Below are 21,305 nucleotides of genomic sequence, written 5' to 3'. Positions count from 1 at the left end.
GATGGGGAGGGAGAGAGAAAGAGAGGGAGAGCAACATCATTGTGTGATAGGTACAGTTCCCTCTCTCATGCCCTCAACTGGGGACCTGACCTGAAATCCAGGCATGTGCCCTGATGGAATCGAACCTGTGACCTTTTGGTTTGCAGGCCAGCACTCAATCCACTGAGCCATACCAGCTAGGGCTGTTTTACTGATTTTATTATGTAAGGGAATCATTTGGTCAGAATTACAGAATCTTGGTCCTTGACCTCAACTTAAATTTCTTTCTTACAGCGATTTTCTCTGTCTGTCTTATGAAGACCTTTATAGTCTTGAAAAACAAATAAGAACTTCGAGATTTCAAAATCTTAATGCACTGTACATTCTACATTGTAAGGCACTTTGGATAAAATGAATACTAAGCAAATAGGAAAACCAGAGTAGTAATACAGTTGTAGTATTTGGCACCTCATAGACACTCAAGTGCGTGAATGAATGGCTACCCAACCTCAGGTTAATGTGAGGAGACTGGGCTTCTTCTCAGCAGTTGGGAGTAGCAGGTTATTTTTCAAGAGTGGAAAGTGACATAATCAGGTTCCTTTTTTTGGGAAACACCACTCTAATCTCACCATCAGGAAGAACTATGATAGGAAATGAGTGGGAGCCTTGATAGGGGGCTCTTTTAGGACTCCGAGAGAAGCATAGAGACTAAAGCAGTGGGTGGGATGGAGAGGAGGGAATATTGTCATTTCAGAGACTTTTAGGAAGTAGCATCTGTTAGACTCGGAAACTGGTTGTGTATGCGAAATAGAAGCGAGTTGAACATGACTCCCAGTTTTTGGGTTGGGCATTCACTGGGTGATAATACTACTCATCAAGATTAGAAATGTAGGAGAAGGGATAAATTTGGGGAAAAGACAGGTTCAACCTGAACTTACTGTTTTTGAAGCACTTGAGGAACACCCTTGGTAAAGATTTCTAATGGGCAGTTGAATACTTAGGTCTGGAGTCTAGGAAGCGCTTCTTGTCTGGAATATAACTTTAGAAGTTAAGGGAATTAAAATGTAAGCTCTACAGAGCAGGGACTCTGTCTGACATATTCATTGCTGGACACCCAGCAACTGGCACAGTGCCCGCAGCATGTATTTGAGAGACGTGTGATCGTGAATGGTAGTTAAAGCACAGGGAAAACACGTAAAGGAAGAACAGAAGAGGTTTAGGGGTGCCTGCATTTAAAGAGTCATTTGAAGAAGAGAATCTAGCTAAAGAGATTGAAAAGGGGTTCCTAGCATGTTAGGAAAAGAACCAAAAAGATGGCTCTTGTTTTTTTTCCCTCTATCGTTGGCACCATAGTTCATGACTAGTGTATGCATGCATGTCTGTCGCTACCACACAACTCTAAGTTCACGAGGTGCACTCCATGCCTGCTTTGTCCCACCCTGGGAGAAACAAGCACAAAGTCTGATAGGTAGTGAGTCTTCACTGTGGTGGAATGAATGGGAAGAGACGACCTGCAAAAGGAGCATGTGGCCAGCAGAGTGTGTGTTGCAAAAGGTGAGGTAGATGAAAATTGAAAAGTATTCCTTAGAAGTCATTGCAGCTTGCCAGCCATTTTATTAAAGTCTGCAGTGTTTTAGAAACAACATTTGGAGAGGACAAGGAAGGAGAAACTGCTCTGGAGGGAGTTAGTGAGGAGAGAGAGTAACTTGGAGAAGACTTGAGGGGTCAAAGAAGATGAGAGCTTGTTTGCTTCATAGCATTGGTGATGTTATGGACTGAAGGCCAAAAACTACTCAAGAAAAATAATCGTAAATTCTAAAGAGAGAGAAATGATTGATGAGAGGGTCCCAAGGTATAGAAGGGAGGAGTGGGAGGAGGAGTGGGACCAACAGCACAGGAGGAGTCATTATACTTCCTTAGGAGAGAGGTCAGCTCATCCTCAAAATGGAAAGAGAAGACAGAGAGGATGGGCACAGCTATAAACACCTTTCTAGTTTAGGGCAGGAGAAGGCACAAAATTGAGGCATTTATGCCTGATGATCTCTTTTCTTTTTTACCCCCCTAAGATGGGAGGCGAGGCCATGTGATGTATAACTTAGTAGTTTGAGCACAGTGATTCAGTGTTCAGAATGGAAGCGGGAGCTGAGAAGTTGGACATCCATTATGGAGATAATACTCTCTACTTTTCTAAATATTTTAGAAACTAGTGATTAATTCATATAAATGACATTTGTGGTGCTCATGGTTATGGTTTTAAAACTGAAAAATACCAAGAATTGTATGACAAAAACTATAAGATACAACAATTATCTGCAGGTATTATGTTAATAATTGATCTCTTCCCTTTAATTTTAGGTCCTCACTCTTCAGCAAATATAGGTGTTCTAAATAGTTGCCTGGACTTAAGAACAGTAGTTCCTGAAACTTCTGTATCCAGTACTGTTTGCCGCGCACAAACTATGGTAACCCAGCAGGCCATTAAAACTGAGTCATCCGGTACAAATGGGGCGGTTGTTAAAGCTGAAACTTCACTAGCAGCTCTCAGTCCCAAAGCTGAAGGTTTGAAATGTGTTTCACATACTGTATTTTGAAACATTTTTGTATGTAAATTCATCAAATTTATTTGTTTTGAATGGGAAATGAAATGTGTTTCACATACTGTATTTTGAACCTTTATTTGTATGTAAATTCATCAGACTTGTTTTGTTTTAGATAAGAGTTGCATTTCACCTTGGATTAAATCATATATAAACATATAAAGCATTTCGGTTAAAATCATTATTAATATACCCTCTGCTGCTTTGTATAAAATATTTAAATCAGTGCACACTGAAAAACAATAACGTGAATATAGTCAGCAAATGTTTTTTCCTTAGAAAAGATTAGTTCTAGACTGTGGAGTAACAATTCTCCAAGCTTGATTGATTCCTGACTTTGTAAATTCTCATTTTTTTTGCAGTAGGAATTTGTTTCATCTTTAGTAAACGTTCTCTGAAGTTCTAGCTGGTTATCAAACTGTGAAAAAATCAACTTTGCGAATTAGTTTGAGTTAGAGGCTACATATTTCTAATTATTGTGATTTTTATCCCTCTGATATTTTTGTATATTTATAAATTATATTTTAATGTGTCTGTTTGATTAGTGATTATGTAAGTCTTATCTGATGAATTGCTTAACTTTTAGTTGATGAAACATGTGCACTACCTGCAACTAAGATCAGCCGTGTGGAGGCACATGCTACAGTGATGCCATTTTCTGTAAGTAACCTAGAGATGGTGTGTGTTTACAGGTGGCTAAATGTGCTCTAAACGCTGACAAAATCACAAAAATATTTCTGGGTGTCCTCTAGTAATGATTTGACGTAAATTGAAAAATGAAGGGTTGAGTAGGAAAAATGTTCAGAGTAATGTTAAGTGAAAAGAGCTGGATAAAGAATTATACACACACACACAGATACATGCACACTGTGGTCCCAGTTTTATTAAAAAATATAACTAGCCTTGGCCAGGTTTTTCAGTGGGTTAGAACGTCCTCCTGGTAAGTCAAGGTTGTGGGTTTGATCTCTGGTCGGGGCACATTCAAGAAGTAACCAATGACTGCATAAATAAGTGGAACAACAAACTGATGTCTCTCTCTCTCTCTCCTCCTCTCCCTCTCCTGCTTCTTCTCTCTCAAAACAATTTTTAAAATAATACAGAACATTTAAAAAATATATACCCAACACATACATTCATATTTCACCTGAGTCCACACACATCCACACTGCAATGCTAGATTAATTTTTCCAGGTTGTGGGGCCACAGATAATTTTTACTTTCTTCTTTATGCTTTTAATATTTTTCTGTAATGAAATGTGTTACTTTCATAATCAGAAACGGGTATATGCATATATATATGTAAATTACGTTAATGGTTTTAAGAGTAAAAAATATGTTATTGAACATAAAACGAATGGCTCTATCACTAGCTTCTTAATAGAACAACAGAATATTGCAGTATTGGATTAGACATACCTATAGGGTAGCCCAATATTGCCTGACATCGGATCGTTTTTTGGAAGGCTAGAATTGGTCTGCATGGCACCAAACTTAAAATGCTAAGAATATGCCTCACAAATAAACCAAGATTATCTTCTTTAGCTAAATATAAGGACAGTACATGGTTGAGTGCATGTGTATCTATATATTTTTATTTTTAAATTACCAGTCATTTCAACTTTACTGCTATGAGCAGGAGTTTTTATTTGACCTAATATTTACTATTTAGAGTCTTCAAGAAGTATCTATAGTTTTAGTTTTTTTTCAATCATGATTTTATGGATTTTGATCATATATTTACCTTCACCAGCTTTTACCTTTACAGAATGTTAAGTCCTTGTATTCTTAGACTCTTCTCAGAGAAGAATTATTAAAATGAACTTTTCTCTTAAATCTATTTCATGATGCATCAGAATGGTATTAATATTTGTTATTTCAGTTGGAGCCAGTTGTTTTATAAAAGTTGTTGAATTTCTACAACTTAAAAAATGAAAACAGGTCAAAGCTATTTCTTTCTTTAAAAATAAACCTTAAAGACTCTTAGTTAGCTCACTTTGTCATGTATGATAGCCTAAATAAATAATTTGAACTATAAACATGTACCTCTACTGTTATATATTTAAGACAGGAATAAATAACTGAAGTGCACATTTTTTTTGAGCTTCTGGAAACAGTGTCTCATTTATAAAGAAGATGGCTTAAAAAGGTTAGTTCTAGGCATAAGTATAATTCGCTTATCACTAAAAGTAGCTTAAGGCAGAGAAAGCTTATTTGTTTTAAAGAAAGGTAAAAAATGTAAAACTGTTTAATCAGCTCCTCTAAAGTACATAGACTAAAATATATTCAAATTGCATTTTAGTTTTGAACATTTTTTCTCCTTCTAGGTTTGGAGAATCACAGGTATTTCAAGTACAAAGATCACTGAAATTCTGCTAATTGTTTTTGAATCTAGAAATAAGTCACCTTGGAATGATTTTTTTTTTTCTTATTAGCTCCTTTTGGAGCAAGTTGTAATGTCACACTAAAGGGATTACATTTTCTGGGAGTCTCTGAAATGACAGTGTTCTATAAAACAGCTGGCATTATAACATGTCACTGATTGGAAAGCATGCTAACTCCAGCTCGGTTGACAGTACAGAGCTACTGACCTGGAGATTGCCTGTCACTCCCTATGTTTGAACTGGTATCCCTGTTTCACTGTCAATTGACCTAATCTGTTATGGGTGTATTTACTTATGAACTATTAATGTTGTGGTGTTTACCCATATACCTACTTGTAGATCACTGCATGGATTTATTAAATCTTGAAATTTATTACATGCTCAATAAGAGTCTTCATTAATTTTTCTTTCTCTGAAATTAGAAAGAGACATCTTCAAATCCAGTGGCCACAATGAAAGCAGGAGGAGAACGACAGTGGTGTGATGTGGGAATTTTTAAAAATAATACAGCTTTGGTGAGCCAGTTTTATTTGCTGCCAAAAGGGAAGCAAAACATCTCAAAGGTAGCTATTGATATATTTTCTATACTGTGAGCTATAAGCCTCAAGAATGAGATTTTTTTTCAATACTTTGAAGTCATTTGAATGTGTGAAATTGGAATCTCACAATCTATAATCGAGAATTATATAATACATAGTTATCTTGTATTTTTTAAGGATCTTTTTATAGAATATATCACAAGCAGGTCATTTAAAAAATCTCACACAATCACTGGATTTTGAGTCATAAATAATATAGTCTGGCCAGTAAGATAAGGATTTTTTAAAATATGTTGTGTGTGTGTTTAGAAAATAGATTTTTTTTTTACTCTGAACTTTATTTCTGATTTCGCAATTTAAAAAATTTAAAAGCCCCCGTAGGCTAACAAATACAATTTAATTTTTTCTTGATTTTGAAATCTTATAAAGAGGAATATGAATATGACATTAAATCTCTTAAGAATTGTGAGATAACAGCCTCAAAGCAGACTGAACTTTTTTCTTTTTTTAAATTTGGAATGGGGAATTTCAGAGAGAGAATTGCCGAGGAACTAGATATTCAGTTTGAATCTCCCAAAGATCTACATAATGGAGAATATATCATTTATCACTATATTTTAGTTTTTTAAAAATATTACTTCTGATGTCCCTCTTTTTCATATTCTTCCAATTCTTGGAAAAAAATAGAAAAATAGAAATCTTAGTTAATAATTTGTTAGTATTATGCCTAATGAAATTTCTGGCTGCAGTTTGATTTCGTATATAAGGAAATATCCAAATACAGTCCTAGCAGCTACCTGTTTTTCCCAAAAGGTAAAAAAGAGTTTAAGATTAAGAACCAGTAAAGTTGGGTTTGAATGATTAGTTCCAGCCAGCACTCAACAGTGTGACCTTAGACAAGTCACTCATTTAAGTTCTCTGAAAGTCAGTTTCCTCCTCTATAAAATGGAGATGATAAACTCCCTTAAAATGGGATGATACAGTGGTGCTACATGTTTCACAGATGTTTTCTAAGCATTAGGGAGAATATGTAAAAAATGTTTTAAAGTTGTAAATGTTATAATCTTCCTACCCAGAGTATGAAACCCAATTATTTTATTTATCATTCATTCAGCATAGAGATGAATGAGAGTTATTCCTTTGTTTATAGTGGTTGTTAATTTTTACTACCTATATGCTCTTCATATACAGAATACCCTTACATTTCTTATAATCAGTGATTCTCAACTGGAAAGGGCACTTTTCCTCTGAATAAGAATCATCAACTTATGGCTCAGTTGTTTTGTATTGGAGGGCTCATCCAGTTGTGAAAAGAGGGAAATAAATAAATGTGAACTAGAAACTTAAAACATAATTCAATCTTTAAAAGTTTTGTTTAATTAAAAATAATTAATTGCACCTTTTCTTTACCATTACATTTCAGATAGGAAATGCAGACGTACCTGACTACAATTTACTTAAGAAGCAAGATCTTGTTCCAGGAACAGGATACAGATTCCGGGTTGCTGCTATCAATGGTTGTGGAATAGGCCCTTTCAGCAAAATCAGTGAATTTAAAACTTGTATTCCCGGTTTTCCTGGAGCCCCTTCTGCAGTCAGAATTTCAAAGGTGAGATGTCAGGTCAAGACTTGGTGACTTAAATTATTGAAACTTTCAGTTTAGAGATTCTTGTTAGTGTCTCATGAAATGAGAGATATTTAAAATGGGTAGGTTAAAAGTTTTAAAAATATTTTTTTGCTAATCACTCACAATATTTTTAAAGACCAAATTTCAAGCAGAATTACAGCATCCAAATTACAGAAATTCAGGGAAATCTGGTATGCTTCTGAATATTGATTGTGATTGTTTGTGGAACCAAAAAGTTTGTGTCGGAAAATTTTAATAAAATACATGAAACTGGATTATATTTTATCCTGAAGTCCTGCCCCTCCTTAGAGAAAAAAAGGTCTGCTTTCAAGCAAGAAAAATCCTTTTCTTGGGATAGTACAGGCAGACATTTAAGCCTAGGTATGTTTTTGAAAAGTGGGTATAAAGTAAACATTGCAGATCCAATTAAGGTAGGTTTTAAAAACTCAATAATAAAAGTTCTAACATCTAATTACCTTAGCAAAAAGCAGCATTTTGTGTTCTAAAGAATCAACATAAGTGACAGTAGAGAAAACTTTAGAACCTTGACCTGGTTTTTTTCCCTCCTCTCTTCAAGAATGTTGAGGGTATCCATCTTTCCTGGGAACCTCCAACTTCGCCTTCTGGAAATATTTTGGAATATTCAGCCTACTTGGCGATCCGCACAGCACAAATACAAGATAATCCAAGTCAGCTTGTGTTCATGAGGATTTATTGTGGTCTTAAGACATCATGTATAGTAACTGCTGGGCAACTTTCAAATGCACATATTGATTATACATCCAGACCTGCCATTGTGTTCAGGATATCAGCCAAGAATGAAAAGGGATATGGACCAGCTACACAAGTTCGATGGCTTCAAGGTAACAGTAAAAAAGCACCTTTAAACTGAATTTTTTTACTAAAGCTATTGTGATTATGATTATGATTATTTATTAGTAACTGGTGATGAAGTTTTGTCATTTAAAAGGGTATTCTTTGTATTTTTAGCAATTATGAATTTGAATTTGTAAGTTCTTAAAATGTATTTGCTCAGTTCTAGATCCAAATAAAAACAGAAAAGAAGCAAAGACTCTCTGAGAATTAGTATCTGGGTTCTTCGTTACAGTTATAGTTCTTTAACAAAGGAAAATAGTAAAATTAAGATAAAAGCTAGAAGGTTTTATTACCTCAGTATATTTTATAAAGGCCATGTAACTCAGTCATCTTAGAGTTATTGAGGTGATTCTAGTAACTGGCTGTTGTACAATGTGCTATCTTACGTAGTAAATGTGCTCTGTATTGTAAAGACCCAGTCTTTGAGTACTTCCTCTAACTTTATTGTGTATGAGCAGTGTTCCTCTAACAGCTGTCTTCTACTGGATAATACGATATTTGTGATACTAATTTTAGCAGCTCTTTGATTTCTTTGTTTATCTATAGTTAGCCCAGAGCTTAAGAAAGTAAAAAGGAAAGAGGCAAGTTCAGAAACTCTGCTTTTGAATTTTTATTATTTTCCAAGAATTATTGCAAAATATAGTCGGTTTTCTTGACTCATGCCAGGGTGATATAGTGGAATATATTTTTGGCCAAAGCACTTAATTTTTGGCCCTTAATTTCTTCATTAATAGATGAGGGAGTTTAAAAAATTTACCTTTAAGTTTCCTTCTAGCGCTTAAATTCTGTATTTTCATCAGAAGAGAAGTATTTCCCTGAACAATTTAACATCTGTTTTCATGAAATTAAAACATTTGTAATTTAAGATCAAAATTAAAGTACATATGCCCCTTATTGCAGAAAGAAATAAGCACCTTAAAAGGACACAAATTTTGAAATCGTGTTTTAAGCATTTGTAAGATTTTTGTAAATGCTCTAAATGTTTTATTTTTGCATTGTTTTTACCTCGAAATTGTATAAACATTTTTATAACTGAAATATAAGCATTAGATAGCTCACTCAGGTTCCATTACAACCCTAAAGATGCAGATAGGCATTATGGATACTCTGCTACAGGTAACCTGTTTTAAACCTTCTAGAAATTTCATGGTTTCACTGCCAATTTAAATCGGGAATCAACATACAGAGCAATAATTGCAGAAAAGATTTCAAACTAAGAGCTGCAGTAACTGCAGGGGCACAGGTCTATCTTTTTTATACCGTGTAACCTTATGCCAGTGTGGGTTGACTGAGTAGCTGTGTGTCCTCCAACTTCATGTATAATACTCCCAGAAAAGATAGGTTTAATAAATGTGCAGAATTGATATATATGTATGTTCCAGTTACTAATTTAAAGTGTATAGAATATTTTAATATATAATTTTTGTAAAGAACTGGGATTTTTATACTACAGTATTTGTAATTAATGTGTTTCACTAATTAAATTTCTCTTGAAGAAAATATGCAAATTGTTAGATGCATAATGAGTGATTTTCAAACTCTAAAGGTAAAATAAATGCACTACTATGGTGTTGTTAGAATACCCTTTATTTTTATTTTATTTTATTTTTTTTGTGGCTGTATGAATTCTTAATCTCTAACTGTGTACTTTACAAACAATGTTTACAAGGAGCTTCTCTGGTTTGTTATCCCAGCACCTTCCTTGGTGAGAGCTTCATTCTGCATTTGTTTAACTCATATGCTTTGCTTTTAGCATATGCTTGCTTTTTGCACTAGTAGAATTTTAACTTACCTCATTATTATGTTTGTTATCATTTGTATAGCTTCCATAATGTTCTGATACAGGCTAAACAAATACTTAACCAAAGTTAAAATAAACGGTAAGCAGTTTTGCACATATTAAATGCTAGGGTTTGTTGTGTATGTGTGCGCGTTTAGTTATAAAAGAGTAAGAATGGGAAGTTATAGTAAGTATATGTTTCAAGCCCAGTTATTTTAAAGATCTGTTTGCTTTATTAGAAAAAGGTCTGGCTTTTAATCCCTTATTCTCTGCATTAACAGTTTGCATCTTGAAGCACTTCTCTTAATGATAAGGAATAAGCTGACTTTAAGCAAAGAACGGAGTATTTGTTTGAGTGTGCACATTTATACCTATGTTGTATTTGGTTTAGTTTACTTTGCTTAAATGCCTCTACTGTTGTAAACCAGGAGGTAAATATGTACCTTTGGTTCTAACATCTATCTTATTTTCTAGAGAAAAAGGCATTTTTTCTCTACCAGGGGATTTGTTAGAGTAACTAATGTTTTTACTTTGAGAATTAGCCCAGAATCTGTTAATCATTTTTTTAGCATTTGTACATTAAGTACTAGTCACATGTATTTCTCAGATAAGTGATTGGTCACTGAAAGATGCCACTGAGAAATCTCTGTGGCTTTTATGTTAACAGTTAATAGGAGATCTTTGACCTGTGTGTTCATGACTAGAATGGATTGGGCTAAATGATAAGAGAAGTGCATATAGGTGTTTACAATTGTCACGTTTCTAAGTGAAAATCCCTTTGAGTAGCAGTAGGCTATATTATGCAGATATCATAAGAGGATTTACAATGGGTTAAATTAGTTTCTTTACTTCTCCCAGCTGAGTAAGCAATTCAGATGTACAAGTCTTTGTGCTACATTTCTCTTCCTGGGCTCTGCATCCTTTGTTCACATATGTAATAAGATTTTGATGTTGCATGCTCTTAGAATTATGTTTTCTAAAATATTGTATTGGTTTCATTTTAGTTTAGTAAACTTTTGGCAATTTAACTAGAAATAGGGTATTATAAACTCACTTATATCTGCATTTTTTTAAAACAGAAATAATCTGATTGCATATATAAGGCCCCCTTGCCCTATCACTGAATTACATAAATATAATCAACTATAAGAAGGTGAAACTGTTGATCCATTATTTCAAAGACTTGTAGACTAGCAAAGATTTGTTCTGCTTAGAGATATGGTCTACTATAACTGAAGATATTTTTATTTTTAATATTGCAGCACTAGTAGTATAAAAATCATTTGTAACATTGGATATGAAGAGATTATTAGTATTTAAAATTGTTGTAGTCATCTGGTCATAATGAAGTAGGTTGCAAAATAGACTTGGTCTTTGGCCATTTAAGGTATAACTGACTGTTATGTTTTCCAAGACTGATTTTAGGCAGTTTTATGTATTGTATACCAATGATATGTACAATAAAGCACCTTTTCTACTATAATCAATTACAGGTGTAATTTATTTTGAACTATATAAAAGAAAAATTAGTGATGGCAGAGTTAACCTGTACAAATGTGGATTTATATATTAGTCACTTAAAATAAGATAGGCAGGCTCAGAAAGAATGGATTGTGTCTGAAAACTTGTTTTTAAGTTAGTGGATTGTGTTTGGGAGTTATTTTTTAATAGAAATGTAAATCCTAACCCCAATTGTAGCTGAGCTAGTATGCTTGGAAGTTAAAAAGCAAATGGCTCAAAACAACAGTCTAAACTTGTTGTTACCTCTTTTTTGTCTTCTCTTTACTCTTTAAATGTTTTTTATTTAAGTATAGTTGGCATACAATATTACATTAGTTCCAGGTGTACAACATAGTGACTCGATACTTATATACCTTATAATATGATCACCATGATAAGTCTAGTACCTATCACCGTGCAAAGTTATTCTGACATAATTGACCTCCCTGTGCTGTGTACTATACATACCCACGGCTTATTGACTTATAACTGGAATTCTGTACCTCATTCCTGCTCACCTTTTTACCCACCTCCATGGCCCCCCTCTGGCAACCGTCAGTTTGTTCTCTGTTATCTGTGAGTCTCTCTGTTTTGTTGTGTTTCTTCATTTTAGTTTTTTAGCTTCCAGACATAAGTGAAGTCTATTTGATCTTAATTTTTTTCCCTTATACTTTTCACCCATTTTTAACTCCCATGGCTTTGGCAAAGGTCAGGGATAACTTCTCATTTCCCGAATCCAGTGGATTCTTTGATACCGTGCTCTACCTTTCTTTCTGCACCTTGTGCCCCTCTTCCACTCCCACTGGTCTCTCCTTGTTTTTCAAGATTCAGGTCAAATACTACCAACCTCATCAAGCCTTTCCTGACGTACTCCATTTCCAGGTAGATTTGACCCCTTCTTGTATCCCCGATGTCCTCTGTTGTATCTTCTTCATAACAGTCTGTATACTGTTTGCCCTTATTTGTTAGAAGTGTTTCCCTCTGCCAGGTAGTAGGTCATTGATGCAGAGACGGGGTCTTTATACTTCTTCCATATTACCCATTTAGCTGGTACTTAAATATTTTAACAAATTATTGAAAAAAATTGTTACCTTTACATCTCTCCATACTCTCACTCCTCCTCAAATTGGGGTAAAAAGGGGAGGGAGGCTTTGAAAGGAAAAGAGGTTTTAGCAGATTTAATAAGGCTTTGGAAGAAATACAAACTCCAGCTTTGTCTTTCTCTATCCTGCTATTAAATTCCTAAGAGAAGTTCTGTGATAAATAAGGGATATGCCACATATTTACTAGGCTAAAAGGGATTTAATATAGGTATGTATAGATCTCAAGAGGAAGTCTTTGGTCTAAAAAGACCTGAGCATTTAGTGAAATCAGTGGGCATTGCTGGATTATGACTTAACATTGGATGATCAGGAGAATGAGCTAAAAATATTTTCAAATTTAATCTCTCCAATTTCCATATAGGAAAGCCGTGGGTAATTGTTTAGCATTAGAGAGAAGGTATCTATTTTTAATATTTAAGCACAGGGAACTGCTGGAGGACACGAACACCAGCATTAGAACCACACTGGGTTCCATTATATATCAAGTCAGGTCGCTCTTGTCACCTCTGAGCTTATGGGACAAAGGATTTTTACACTACTGCAAAACAGGATAACATTGGCACACCTTCCTTCCAGGTTTCCCAGTTATAGTTGGGAATCCCTATACTTGTATATCTCTATGGCTCAGGAAAAGACTTTTTTATCATGCATGGAAAAACATGAACTACAACATTCTGGAGAGAAACAATAAATTCTATAAACTGAATGAAGAAAGAAAAGGCTATAAAATCCAAGGATACTTCTTGTTCAAACTAGATTTCTTGCTCGTAATAGTATCCATTTGCTTCTTCTCTGACCTCTGCAGACCTAGAATCAGGAAAATGTCCACTTGTGAGACTTATTACTCTCAGCAAGTGAGTGTGGTGAGGGTCTTTTGTTTTGTACATCTGGTGTCTTAGATAACTTGAATTGAGCAAGAATCTGGTAGTTAAAGCTCATCAAGTTCACATCTGCCACTCATGCCAGTACCTCACATTCAAATGTCTTGAGAATACAGTTATGAAGCCTTTGGCCTTGGGTAGAGAAGGCTTGGAAGTCATAGGTATGAGGCTGTGGAGGCGAAAGAAGGATTTCCTGTTTCCTGATTTGATTTGTTGGTTCAGCAAAGAGTCTTGGCAGAGTACTCAGAGATGTCAGGGTGTTTACATATAACCTCTGAAGATAAAAAAGCAAGAAGTATGAATTGGCGGCATGTCAGATATGAAAGCTGTTAACAGAGAAGGAAATGGTCCCTCATCCTACCCACTCCCCCGTCCTGGTCTCCTTACCACCCAGAGACAAGAAGCTAAAGGAGACATCATTCATTCCTCAGCGTGAGAATTGAGGAAGGTACAAAGAGAACCCTCTGTGTCTGAGCATAAGTTAAAAATAAAAGGTAGCAGCTGGTATTTGCTTTTGAACATAGAGTTAATTCTCTCCTCTAGTAAATCATGGTTCAGCAGATGTCCATCTCTGACCAAGAGTTATTTGTTCTTTCTCCTATCTGGGGAAATACAGTAGAAGTTCCCTAAGAATTTAGGAAAGGCTCTCTCCTACTTTCTCTGTTTCTTATGGGAGAGGGAAGGAAAAGCTACAGGTGTGGCAATCACCATCCCATATAACAAAGGTGTGCGGGTACCGCTGTGGCAGCATAGCATGCAAGAAAGTGGGCAGAGTGCTGACGCCCGACTGCTTGATCCAAAATCAATTTGCTATCAGTTGCCACGTAGCGCCCCCTGGTGGCAATTGCCCATTCCAGCTTAAGTATGGGTAAGATTTGGGTCTTATGGCCACCTCAGACTTTTAAAATAGTTCAGCAATGTCTGGAGCTTCCTGATGAGTTGGCACCCTTGCATTAGACCCAGGTGGGAAGGCTAGACCTGGGGAATCTACTTTCTGCTTCCCCATTTCCCGGCAGTGGTTTGCCAGGCATTTTCTGCTGGGCTTAGTCTACCTCTTGGACCAGCTCCCAAACTCAAGATAATAACTTTAGCCTGCCCTGCTTGGGTACAGGGAATAGATCAAATGGTTCAAGATCTCTCTGTGTTTGTTTTTTTCAAATTTTTAAATTTGTACCAAAACTGATAGCTAATACCCTGAATCAGGAGAAATTGCACCTTAACTGTGTCTTGTTTAATCTGCAAAGTGTCACTGCCAGTGATGACCTTGGCAAAGATGTGATCGCAAAATTGTCTATAACATTTGTGTGACCAACCTGACACCTGTGACTGATCAATGTGGTGAAACAGCCAATAGCTACCCGCTTTCCGCATTTTTTGATTACTTAGTACATAAATGTACCATTAGAAGAATGTGCCAAAGGGAATTTGTACTTTTGAAAGGCAACAAAATTCAGTAAAGAGGCGGTGTCCTTGTCAGTTTATTTTGGAATTTGCATCCTCTATCATTTCATTCTCGCTTCATACAAATAACTACACCCAGAGAATGAAGTAACCAGTTCACTAGAATTATGTCAGTGACTCTGAGCCTGCTTGGCGGAGTAGTACTCTCACACTGCTTATAATATAATCTCGTTGGATCCTGACCCTAAGGGAACCTAGTTAACTTCTGTGAGGAGTAGCCCATACTCATCCCATTTTTCATATTATCATGTACTTCTTCCCCTCCAGTTAACAATAACTGACTGATTTGCAGTGCATGACAGTGGCCAAAATATTGGGGAGTGTTCCCTCTCTTTGTTGATGAAATTATGTATTATATAACCTTATAGCTTTTTTCTTTTATAATATTTGTTGTGAAGTAAATGATTATACATATCCTTAACCATCAGCTTAAGAACTAGAACATTTTCAGATATCTAGAATCCCCCATTTGTCTTCCCTTCACACACACCACAAGAAGTAAACATTATTCTGGAGGGTTTTTTTTGTTAATAATTCCCATGTTTTTATTTATATCTATCATCTATGTATGTATCCCTTATAAGCTGTTTAAATTTACCTGTTTCTGAACTGTTATATAAGTGGTATATGCTGTATTCTTTTGTGACTTTTTTTCTAACAGTTGTTTTTGAGATTCCCATTCATGTTTATGCATGTAACTGTATTTCATTTGTTTTCACTGCTGTATAGTATTCTATTATATGACTATACCACAATTCTATCTGTTCTTCTGTTCATAGAGATTTGGGTTGTTTCCAGTTTTGGGTTTCTAAGGAACAATGCTGCTATGTACATCTGCCAGTTACAATGTAAGCTCCGTGCGGGCAGGGATTTTTTCTATTTTGTTGGATTTTGTCTATTTAGACATTCACAATGTCTAGAAGAATGCCTTGCACATGGTAGATGCTCCACATATATTGGAAGAATGAATGAACTCTTGTGCATGTACCCTGGTGGCATATGCTCAAGAGTTGCTCTAGGGCAGTTCTTTTCAGGGGGTCTGTGCAGACAAAACTATTTTCATAAAAACACTAAGACATTGTTTGTCCTTTTCACTCTCATTCTTCATGAGTTTAAATGTTTTCTGGGTATATGATGACATCACACTGACAGCTAATCAAGCATGTACTTCTGTTTTTTTGTGTTTTGAAAATGTCTTTAAATTTCTGATACGACAAATGTTAATAAACATAACCCACATGAACAACAGCAATTTGAGATCCTTAATAATTTTTAAGGATGTAAAGAGGTCCTAAAACCAAGCATTTGAGAACCACTACTCTAAGAAATAGGTTTTACCTGGTCATGCTGAACTGTTTTCTAAAGAATTTGTATCAGTTTACACTCACACTGGCAGTGGCTGAGAGTCCTCGCTCCGCATCTCAGCAAACACTTGGTCTTGACTGTCTTTTGTGAGTGTTGTCGGACGACTACTATAGTACGTTGTGTCTTAATGTGGGTTTAATTTGCATTTTCCTGATTACTGATGAAATTGAAGTTTTTCTCATGGATAAAAATATTTCCTCTTCTGTGAAATACCTATTCGTGTCTTTTGCCCATTTTTCTATTTGGTGTGTCTTTTTTTCACTGATTCGCATGATTTCTTTATATATTTTGGATACCAAGTCTTGTCATTTAAACATGTTGCATATATCTTCTCCCAGTTTGTGTATTATCTTTTGTAATTGTATTGAATCTGTTGACCAACTTAGAGAAAATTGGTATCTTTTCAATAGAGTCTTCCTAGCCTAAAACATTGTATGTCTTTTCATTTATTTGGTCTTAATATCTCTCAATAAACTTTAATAATTTTTCTTCATAAAGGCCTTCATGTCTTATATTAGATTTCTCCCTTAGGTGTTTTATATTTTTTAATGCTGTGGTAAGTTTTTTTTTTATTATACTTTCCTGTCTAACTGGTTGTTGCTGATTGTAGATATATTGGTGCTATGCATTGAATTTGGATCCAGCAATCATGCTAAACTTTTATTAGTTTTAATAATACATCTAGATGTTATTTTGAATTTTTTATATAATCCATATCATCTGCAAATAGGAAAGTTTTCTTCTTTTTGATCTTTACACCTATAAAAAAGTCTTTTCTACATTTCTGCACTGGCTATGACCTTAGTACAGTTGAAAACTGATAATGATCATCCTTATCTTAGCCCTGATTTAGAGGGAATACTTTCAACATTTCAGTACCAGCATTCCCTCACTTGTCATGGGACACCCCCGCCAAGTAGGAACCTTACATTTATTCTGCGCGCTTAAACCTACATAACTTTAACAACATATGTATACAGTACCGCAAAATCCCGCGATATAGCGAAAAATCCGCGATAAATACAATATTCTTAAAAATCCCGCGATACAGTGAGGCCGCGATAAGTGAACCACGATATAGAGAGGGACTATTGCATTTTTCCCCCACAAATGGCTTTTATGGTGTTAAGGTAATTCTCTTCTAATTCTAGTTTGCTAATAGTTTTATTATGAGTGGATGTTGAATGTATTGCTTATCTATTTAAATGGTGGAATTGTTTTCTTTTGAATGTTAATGTATAAAATTATGATAGTTGCCTTTTTAGTGCTGAACCAACCTTTAATTCCTGGGCGAAGTCCAACGTGGTCATGGATATGTGTACATGTGTACACTGTTAACACATTGCTGGACTCAATTTGCCAATGTTTTGTTTAGGATATTTGCTCATGTGTTTGTGAGTGAAATCAGCCTATAATATTACTTTCATGTCTGGTTGTTATATCAAGGTTAGACTAGCCTCATGAAACGAGTTTTTCAATTGTCTGGAAGAGTTTCTTATTGGACTTTGTCTTTAACGGCATTTGTCATTAAGAGAAGAATTTTAACTATTGCTTCCATTTCTTTAGGGGTTATAGGATCCTTAGGATTTTATATTATTCAGTTTTGTGTATGTGCAGCCAAAGTGAGCATGTCAGTTTTGATTAATATTTTTTTCTAGATTCCTTCGTTTTATCTTAGTTTCAGTTTTTTTGATATAGTTAGCCATATTATCTTTATCGTTTTAGTTTCCACATCTGTAGTTATGACCCTTTTTTGTTCCTATTAGTTTATGTACCCATTTTTTTAAAAAAATTAGTCCTTCCAGAACTTTGAATATTTAACCCATTAGTTGTTTTTTAAAGTTATTTCCAAATGCCAGGGGTGTGTTATCTGTTTTTTGGTGGTGATGTTGGGGACTGAAGTGTTATAGTTATTTTAATCTTTATTATCATTTTGTCAGGGAATATGAGCTATAAGATTTTGGTTTTCTGAAATTGGAGAACTGTTTTATGATTTCTCATGTGATTGGTTTTCATACATGTTCCACATATACGTGAAAAGAATGATGTATTCCCCATTTGTGGAGTATAGTGTCCGTTAGCCCAGACTTGGTAGTTGTGCTTTCCAGATATTCTCTTTATTGATTTACCTTATAAGTGTTTTATTTCCTGAAGTCTCAAGATCTCATTATGATAGATTTCAGTGTCTCTTGAGGTTGTCATTATTTGCTTTCTCTTTTGGCTTTATTATTAGATACATACTAATTTAGGATTCTTCTGTCTTCCCTGGTGAATTGAACCCCTTAGAATTATGCAGTGACTTTATGTACGGTTGTTGCCTTTGCTTTGTTCTTGTTACTATAGCAATGTTTTGGTTAGTCTTTATCAGAATATCTTAGATTTTTCTTTGGTTTTATATTGATATTTTAAGTTTGCAGGAGACACTTAAAAGACCAAAGAAAATCTGTCCTTTTAACTGGATAGTTTTCTACATTTATATTTATTGTGATTACAAATATAAGTTGGATTTACTTCTAGATCCTCATTATAAATTGTCTTTTTTTTCTTTTTCTTTTTTCTTCTTTTGGTCTACTCTCCCCTTCTTGCCTTGTCTCTCCCCCCCCCACCCCCACCCCCACGCATTTGTTGGGTTTTTATTTTCAGTTATATTTTTCTCCTATGAGTTCCATTTGGTTTATAAATCTCCTTGTTCTCTTTTGCTCATTATTCGTATTTCCATGCTTCTGTTCCTTTACATATCATTACTTTTCCTGTAGAGTCCTTGAGGGTGATTCCACTGTTGCGTAACTTTTTTTTTTTTTCACTCGTGGTGCCATCTTCCCTTGAGTTTAATGATATTTTAAACTTATTCTCCTTGGAAAATAGGAATTATTTGAAGTTTGGACTGAAATTGAAATCTTTGAGAGGATTTCTCTGCTTGACATGGTTTGGCTACCAACATGAAAACATTTTATCGGCTTGAAGGTTCCGTGATTTCAGATCACAAAGCCTGTATGAATTTGAGGGTGCTGGTGATTTATCTTCCTCCACCCAGCACCAAAATTGAGACCGGCAGATTCCCTCGCTGCCCAGTTCTGTGGTGGCCCTCGTCAACTCCAGTGAGCCTTAGGCTTCATGTCCAGTCCCCCCACAGCTGACTCACGGTGTCGGGGTCAGCAGAATCCTCAGGGCAAAGCAGGCTTGGTGCTGGTTTACCTAACAGGTTTCCTATACTCACTTCATTTTTGGAGTTTTGCAGATCACTTTTATTTCAACTCAGTGATATGTTTTAAATATTGTGTATTATTTAATATTGCTTTATATTGTTGCTTATATTTTATCCATTATTTGGTTTTGTAAACCGGGAGTTATTGAGGGTTATCTAGACTGCCTTACAATTGGAAATGAAGTCTAAAATTAAAATGTGCTTTGCTTTGCTTTGCCCTTGATGTCAACAGGAAATGTGGAAGTTTGTAGTCTATACAGAATTACAGGATGCCTAGTCCTCTCCTTTGCACTGTCCTACAGGACAGCACTTTTATGAGACTCCTACTTGAAAGTTGACAAAGGAATGGCTCTGCCATTTCTTTTAAGTGGCTGTTAGCCCAAATATTACCTTTTGTGTTCTTGATTAGTCATTGTTTTGGTTTGAAAAAAGGATTTGGGTTCGGTTTCTTGTAAATGGACCATTAGGGATTATATATGCATGAATAAGCTTTCTTGGCATACCTGTCCTGGCTTAAAGGCACCCTCTTATGACTTGTCTTTGCCCAGCAACTTGTTTTCAATCATTTACCCACTGTTTATGGTTTGGAAATACCTTTCATTCACATGTATGCTGAAACTGAACTCTGGGCAACAGGTGCGAAAGATACAAAGGTGTTATTATTTGTTTTAGTGGACCCTCAAAGACCTAAATTGTACTTTAAAGAGGCAAAAGTTTATAGTATAGTGTCAGAATTTTTTAAATCTTAGGTTGGAAGATGGAGGAATTACCTATCAATTTAGAACTTCCACCCCTAAAACTAATACAGAGCCATCAGGTTACTACAGACAGAGCCAGCCACACATTTTACTGACTTTTTTTGGCACGCTTGCTGGCATTAACTTTAGCATAAGAATTACTGTAATGCACTGCTTTGCACAAGTTATCTACTAAATAATGCAGTGCAAAAGGCAATTGTTTCTGGAAGTAAAGTCACAGGCATGTTTCTGAAGAAAGGAAAATACTGAATAGATATTACACTGTAGGAGGAAAAGAAATACAGATAGCTTAAAACATCATCATACCCAAGTATATGACATGAGGACCCAAGTATATGACATGAGGAAGGTAAAATTCTCTCTGGAGCAAAACAGCTCCATTAAAATGAGGTAGTGAGGGGATAGATAGAAGCTACTAAAGTCTCTTCTTCTATGACTTAGTCTCTGAAGCCCATTTCTCTCTTAGATACTCATAAAAGCAGTATGTACAGAGTTTAAAAAAAAAAACAAAAATCTTTTAGGTTAATGTAGGGACCTAAATACTTACAAAGTTCTGGAGGGGAAGGAAGAAAACATGACATTCGGTTCAATGCAACAGAAGCCAAGAATGAAGCTATCATGACCTCTTATATGTGTAAAAGGGAGATTTACGTACTTGACGGGTGCAGAATGGTAATGGTCTTTCAGAGTATGCAGGCCATATAACCCAAAGCTGACCTGATTTTACCTACTTTAAAGCTTTTAGTATGACTAGCAAATTATAAAATTTAGAAATTTGTTTTGGTATATATTGATATAAATTTTAAAGTCATCTTTTATCTTGATTCTTAAACATAACCCAATCTTTAATTTTAGAGAAAGAATCTGATAACCAAAGACCAAGTGCTTTTTATCAGTTATATAGTGACATACTGCCTGGATGAAATGGAAGGTATTTCAAAACTATACTTATATGTAAGTATCAAAAGCCTAAAATTTTGCATATCTGTTAACCCAGCAATTCTAAGAAGTTATTTTAAGAAAAATCATGGGTGTACACAAAATTCAGTGAAATATTGTTTACAACTGTGAAAAAATCTATATAGTCAAAGTGTCCTACAGAGGATTAAATAAATTTGGTTCAGCCATATGATAGAATAATAGAAGAATAAAAAATAGAAGACTAATAACCTGGAAAAGATGTTCACAATATATTCAGTGAAAGAAGCAGGTTATGAAACAGTATGCAAGTAAATATAGGCCTATTTTTATAA

The 21,305-nt window shown here is 35.1% G+C and overlaps 1 protein-coding gene across 1 annotated transcript in view; it reads left to right on the top strand.

The window, feature by feature from the left end:
• The window catches only part of HCFC2 (host cell factor C2), a 37,313-nt gene extending 29,270 nt beyond the window's left edge, over positions 1–8,043 (top strand). The window contains exons 11-15 of the mRNA XM_090272591.1: positions 2,335–2,538; positions 3,163–3,236; positions 5,380–5,520; positions 6,920–7,105; positions 7,701–8,043. Coding sequence (XP_090128717.1) covers positions 2,335–2,538; positions 3,163–3,236; positions 5,380–5,520; positions 6,920–7,105; positions 7,701–8,015 — 920 coding nt within the window. The 3' untranslated portion in view covers positions 8,016–8,043. The remainder of the gene's footprint in view (positions 1–2,334; positions 2,539–3,162; positions 3,237–5,379; positions 5,521–6,919; positions 7,106–7,700) is intronic.
• Positions 8,044–21,305: the final 13,262 nt, after the last annotated feature.

The sequence above is a fragment of the Furipterus horrens genome, unplaced genomic scaffold (genome assembly GCF_987537825.1).
Source record: "Furipterus horrens unplaced genomic scaffold, mFurHor1.1.pri manual_scaffold_4, whole genome shotgun sequence".
NCBI classification, from domain to species: Eukaryota; Metazoa; Chordata; class Mammalia; order Chiroptera; family Furipteridae; genus Furipterus; species Furipterus horrens.
This window is presented reverse-complemented; position numbering and strand designations above follow the sequence as displayed.